Source organism: Bison bison, unplaced genomic scaffold (genome assembly GCF_000754665.1).
Source record: "Bison bison bison isolate TAMUID 2011002044 unplaced genomic scaffold, Bison_UMD1.0 scf7180017864072, whole genome shotgun sequence".
NCBI classification, from domain to species: domain Eukaryota; kingdom Metazoa; phylum Chordata; class Mammalia; order Artiodactyla; family Bovidae; genus Bison; species Bison bison.
This window is the reverse complement of record NW_011494644.1, coordinates 12,501,052-12,507,344: the sequence shown is the minus strand read 5'-3', so window position 1 is coordinate 12,507,344 and position 6,293 is coordinate 12,501,052. Positions and strand designations below refer to the sequence as shown.

The window sequence follows — 6,293 nt, the reverse complement described above, 5'->3', positions numbered from 1 at the left end:
TGTATACACCAATACAAAAGGAAAGGTTTTAAAAAAAAAGACTCTGAGCTCCCAGTACAGCAGGCACGGGTTCAATCACTGGTTGGGGAAATAAGATCCCAGTGCTGCAAGATGCAGCTGAGGGAAAAAGAAAAAGATGCATGGATGAGAAATTCCTCTACTTCACCAGTGTATGGATTTTAAGAACTCAGTCCTATTTAATCTACCCTAGGATACAGGATAAAAGAAAAATGATAGAATTTTAGTTTTACTTTCTACGTGCCAACATTCTAATTAATACAGACTTTAATCAGATAAAGTCTGACCCAAGCATATTGTTTCTGTGGTTAAATCAGAGAAAAACTTGAATTTTGAATATATATGATCAAAACTAAACATTCAGGAAATCAGTCCTGAATGTTCATTGGAAGGACTGATGCTGAAGCTGAAACTCCAATGCTTTGGCCACCTGATGCGAAGAACTGACTCACTGGAAAAGACCCTGAAGCTGGGAGGGATTGAAGGTGGCGGGAGAAGGGGACGACAGAGGATGAGACGGTTGGATGGCATCACTGACTCTATGGACATGAGTTGAGTGAGCTCTGGGAGTTGGTGATGGACAGGGAAGCCTGGTGTGCTGCAGTTCATGGGGTCGCAAAGAGTAAGAAACGACTGAGCAACTGAACTGAACTGAAATATTCACTTAATGTGGTCTTATCTGTTTATGATCTCAAAAGGTTTTCTTCTCCCAAAATAAAAGTTTTAAGATTCATTCAAGATTCCTTTGAATGAGAAAAATATATATACCTTCTAAAACAGTGAGCCTACAGAACAATGTAGTGGATTGCTAGGTATACTCTGTGCAACAGAAAAGTAAGTCCACCAAGAAGAAAATCTGAAACATGACCATAAACTTTTATGAAAAATTATAACAAAGACTTTACTTCATTTACTTTTAGCGATTTCATAAATACCAGACGAGAAACTGGACGGTTTGTGAGGAAACTGAGAAAAATTTTTCCATAGAGTAAACTTAGAAATTCCCTTTTGGCTCTGTTTTCCGATCCTCCTTCACTGTGTTGTGGAGAGACTGAGTTCTTCCAGGTTTTTGGCTAGCGGGGTGGTCTCTAGATCAACTGGGCTCTCCAGGTAAGTGGTTCCTGCACAGCGCTTTCCAGTCACTGGATCTACGACTTGTCCAACTTTGAAAACGATCTCAGCCAGTTCGTGCTTCACATGCTTTGTTCTTGGGACAGGGAGCGCCTTGAGAAGCACAATATCCCCAACGGTGCACTGCTGGAGAGCATCGTGGGCAAAGTAGGTTTTTCGCTTATTAAAATACTGTTGAGAGAAGGAGGAAACACATCAGTACTTCCCACTGATGACCTGGCAAGGTAGTAGACAGTCTGAAAAAAGAATGTCCAGAAAACAAGCTGGGACTTGGGGAAAAGAAACAGGTAATATACTTATGGAATCCACCTTCCAAATCCACCCTGATGGCTGGGAAAGATTGAAGGCAAAAGGAGAAGACGGCGGCAGATGAAGAGACGGTTAGACGGAAATAGCATCACTGACTCAATAGACTGAATTTGAGCAAACTTTGAGAGATAGTGGAGGACAGGGAAGACTGGTGGGCCGCAGTCCATGGGATCACAAAAAGTTGGACGTGACTTAGCAAATGAGCAACAATATATTTATGAAGGCTTCCAATGCAAAAATTAGCCACTTAGTTTCTGGAAAACAACAATGACTTTTCCAGAGCTGATCTTGTCCCAGGGTTCTCCAAGTCCACTGCCTGCAGTATCCTTGCTCTATATTATCATCCTTTTCTACACTATTTAAACTTCCTGGGACTTCCCTGGTGATCCAGTGATTAAGAATCCACCTTCCAATGTAGGGGATGGGGGTTCATTCCCTGGTCAGGGAACTAGGATTCCACATAGTGCCTCAGGGCAACTATGCCTGAGCGCCACAACCACTGAGCTCCAGCGGTGCAACAAGAGAAGCTGGAAAGCCTCAACAAAGACCCAACATAAAAATAAATAAACTCTTCCTTCCTGGTAGAGTCTTCTCTCCAGCCAAAAAACATCCGGTTATCAACAGAACAAAACGTTATAATGTATGTAAAGCACTTAGCTCCATGCCTCCCTCAAAGTATTGCAAACAAGCCACAGATGAGAACCAGAACCATCTCTTCCTCCAGACAACCCCGCCACAGCAGGTAGTTCCATTTAACAGATATGAAAAACAAGCTCAGGGAGGTTAAGTAAGGTGCACAGCTAGCAAACAATAGCCAGGGGACTTCCCTGGTGGTCCAGTAGTTAAGAATCCGCCTTCCAACGCAGAGGGCATGGGTTTGATTCCTGGTCGGGGAAACTAGGATCCCATATGCCATGGGGCAACTAAGCCCGCATGCCCCAACTCCAGAGCCGACCTGGTCTGGAGACTGAGTGCCGCAACTAGAGAGAAGCCCAGGTAATGCAACTATTAGTAAGACTCGATGTAGCCAAAAATAAATAAATAAACATTAAAAAATAACAACAAAAGACAGCCAGTACACACCAATGATTCTAAGACCAATGACCATGCTGTCACTCTTCAGCTTGCTTCTGTGGTTTTATTTTTGTTTTTGCTTTGGGATCAAGCCATTTTATGGAGCAGCTTCAAGGCAGTCAAAGGGCTGGGAGGATGATGAGACTGGCTGTTCTTCTGGCTGGGATCTATCCAGCTTCACAAGACCCTGAAAAGGCCCCTGTATGTTTGATCCTAGATAACAAACAGCACTTGTGCCTACCAGGGTGCCTAACCTCGCATGCAGAAACACCCCTGGCCCTTGCCCCTCCCTCCCTAGCACATCTACGTAATTAAGGACTCTGTACCTTCCTGCCCGAAACCCACCTTTTCCACGCCATCCTCATTGTTCCATGGACTGTTTGGTCCTTTACCATTTCCATCCTAGACATTTGCAATAGCCTCCTCACCCATTTCCTTACCTCCTATCTCCTTTTCTCATAGGCTGAAATCAAAACTATGACACAGGAGACTCTTCCCACTCCGATTCCAATCATTCTCGCGTTCATTCAAAGCCAAGGCCTACTTAGTGCCAAGCTCTGAGCTCAACCTCGCCAAAGCACTGGCTACTCCAATACAGTGTCATGCCTTTTCATGTGTAAGAAATTAATAAACAGAAACTTCAATTAAACAGAGTCAAGGGACTTCCCCAGTGATCTTGAGGTTAAGAATCCACCTGCCAGGGCAGGGGAGATGGGCTCAATCCCTGATTGGGGAACTAAGATTTCACATGCCTCAGGGCAGCTAAGCTGGTGCATCACAACTACTGAGCCCACGCACAGCAATGAACACCCAGCACGGTCAAAAATAAATAAGTTACTAAAACACAAAAACAAAAAACTCAGAATTGGGAGACCAGAAGGGGAAGCTCTCATACCCTGTCATGAGAGCTCAACAGGAAGAAAGATCTCCTTCTCTTCTTTCCCAGCAACAATTCAGCCAACAAAACACCACAGACTCTTTGTTTACCGTCCCCTCTGTAAAAGCACGCTCCTCTCTGGTCACCTCCGCTTTTGTGGGAGACCAACACGTGGCTTATCATGGTTGCAGACCCCGATCTGCAATTCTCTGCTGATCCCAAGTAAATCTGTTTTTGCTGTATAAGTAACTGGCAGTGTATTTGTTTTAGGTGAATACATGGCTAAAGGAACTTCCACAAACTATTCACCATGGCTGGAATGACTTCCCTCACTCCTCCTGCCCCCAACCTGGTCTTCTGGATAAAATCTTTTTTTTGGCTGCACTGCATGGCATGTAGGGTCCTAATTCCTGATCGAACCCCTATCGGGAAGGCAGAGACTTGACACTGGACCTCCGAAGAAGTTCCTGGATAAAGTCCTTTTGGAGATTCAGCTTGATCTTATATAATCAAGAATGCTCTTGGGACTTCCTCTAGTGGTGAGGACTCTGCTTCCAATGCAGGGGGCATGTGTTCAGTCCCTAGTTGGGGAATGAAGTCCCCACATGTGGCCTGGAATGGCCAGAAAAAAAAATGCTCCCCTTTAACAACCAGGGAAGGAAGAATGAGTCTTACCTTCTGCAGTACTCTACACATAGAATGTCTATAACAGTGTCATCAGATTGAATTGAAATGAACTCTGTGCAGTCTCTAAAATGTGAGGTGAACCAGGAATCATGCGTTGTGTTACATCCACCAACCAGCACAACGCCTGATGTGCAGCACTGGCTCAGCCCATCTTCCCTAACGGTGTGTTTCTGCTCAGAACCCTGAACATGTTGGTGATTCATCAATGCCATCTGCAAACAGCGATGTTCCTTACCTTTAATAAATAGGGATCCAGAACAAGTCTGGTCACTCTCACTTTAGCAGTTTTTTGCATTGCTGTCCCAATCACCTTACCCACGATCCATTTGGCATGGACGGATGAACGAACTACGGACATGATGTGGCTTTGGTCACCTGAAAATAAATTCCAAAGTTTAGCCTGACGATTGTGACTCACCAAAAGAATTTTGTCACTAGAACCGCCCAAGTGCAGAAACAGCTTTGTTGGCCTTCTGGAATCACCACTTTATAGAGGTGTTTACACGTTTCACTATTGTAATTTTAACCTCAAGCCTCAGTGTTCCCTTCTACCAAATGGGAATAACAACTGGGCTTACTCACAGAAGTGCTTCGAGGATTTAACCCGTAAGGCGCTCAACAGCGCGAATAAACGCTGGCCTTCCCTTGCGTCCCTATTTCTTTCCATCCCGCTGGGCTGCCTCTCCCTAAAGGCTCAGAGCCCGGCTACTTGGGGCGTGCGAGGCTGAGGCGAGGCGGCCCGGGAGTCCACCCCACCGGAGACCTTGACTTGGCATTCCTTTCGAGATCAATTAACACTGAGTTCATGTCGCCCAGCCTGGGGAAGGTTTGGGGGGGTGATTGCTCCCTTCGTCCCTGAAACCCGAGGTCATGTAACTCGACTCGCCTCGCCTTGAGGGCTCCCACGCTGCGGCGCTCCGGGACTGGCAAATAATCCACCTCAGAACTCCACAGTTTCGGCGTACGCCCGGCCGAGGGCCGACCGGAGCGTGATGGCGTCACGTCGTACGCAGGTCGCTCCGCCCCAGGCCGCCCACTCATTGGCTCCGAGTCCTCTCAGTCGTGGGCGGGGTTAAAGACAGGGCTCCACCCACTCCCCCTTAATCGCAGCCGCGGGCTGTAGCTCCGCTGAAGGCTTTGATCTCTGCTTTCTGCACCCGTACCTAGTTCGATGAGTTGGGGAGTTGGCCTTTACCTATTCCACTTAGTTTCTCTCTGCTTTTGTTGAGCTCCCAGACATTGGACAAGGCCTTCCAAATAAAAGGAGCTTCATTCATCAAACACTGAAACATTGGAGGCTGCCAAACGCTGAGACTGAAATGCTTAAGCATTTCCACCCCCAGCAGTTGCATTTAAGATAAACTTCTGTAGATCTTTATGTCTGATATGACTTTAGGTGTTAATTCTCAATATTGTGAGATGGAGAGAAGTCTGATGTGGGTACATATATATGTGTGCCAGTTAGGAAGATCTTAGATGGGCCATGAGCAGGCTGCTGCTGATGCCTTCTCAGATAGAAGAAAGTCTGGGAATATATGAGGCTCTTGTTAGGAAATTGCTAGACTAGGGGAGACCTAATGGATGTAAAAACAACAACAACAACAGCGATCGTATCCTTAGATTGAAGTGTGTTTTCAGATAAAGAATTAAGGGCAAGGGCACACTTAGTGATGGGGATAGTGTAAGATGTTTGAAATTTCAGAAATGGAAGCTGATTTTCTATAGAAGTGGTAATTATTTTATATGCAGCATTGCAGGAGGATTCTTTACCCACTGAACCATCAGGGAAACCCTATAACTTTATGTACATTATTTCATATAAACAAAAACTTTCCCAAGATAATATATTTCCCTCTAGCTATGAACTTAAATCCCTTTCTTTTACAAGCAAGCTTAAAACCTCTCTTGCTAACAACACCAATAACATACCCAAAGTGATTTTTTTAAATGTAAATCAAATCATTTCACACCATCAAAGGTAGTAAACATATGTTGATTTTTTTCCAACCCTCGTTGGGAGGAAAACTTTCCCTCTACTAATTTAAGTTTGTGTTGGTGGGGGACTGTGAATGAACTGACGATAGCTCACCAGGCAAAAAGACAAGGTTTATTCACAAATGCACTCAAGAGCAGATGAAGAGACTCTTGAAAAACTAGATGTAGAGGATATATACCAAAACTAGAAGCAGGAGATTGC

The 6,293-nt window shown here is 45.0% G+C and overlaps 1 protein-coding gene across 2 annotated transcripts; it reads right to left on the bottom strand.

The window, feature by feature from the left end:
• Positions 1–875: 875 nt before the first annotated feature.
• MRPS17 (mitochondrial ribosomal protein S17) lies at positions 876–5,110 on the bottom strand. Of its 2 annotated transcripts, none has more exons than XM_010837386.1 (3): positions 5,036–5,110; positions 4,332–4,471; positions 876–1,320 (listed from the first exon to the last, which is right to left on the bottom strand). In XM_010837386.1, the coding sequence occupies exons 2-3, from the start codon at positions 4,452–4,454 to the stop codon at positions 1,051–1,053; spliced, it is 393 nt and encodes a 130-aa protein (XP_010835688.1). In that variant the 5' UTR covers positions 4,455–4,471; positions 5,036–5,110; the 3' UTR covers positions 876–1,050. The 2 variants fall into 2 exon arrangements, with proteins under 2 accessions (XP_010835688.1, XP_010835687.1); XM_010837385.1 differs by having other exon boundaries at positions 4,983–5,088.
• Positions 5,111–6,293: the final 1,183 nt, after the last annotated feature.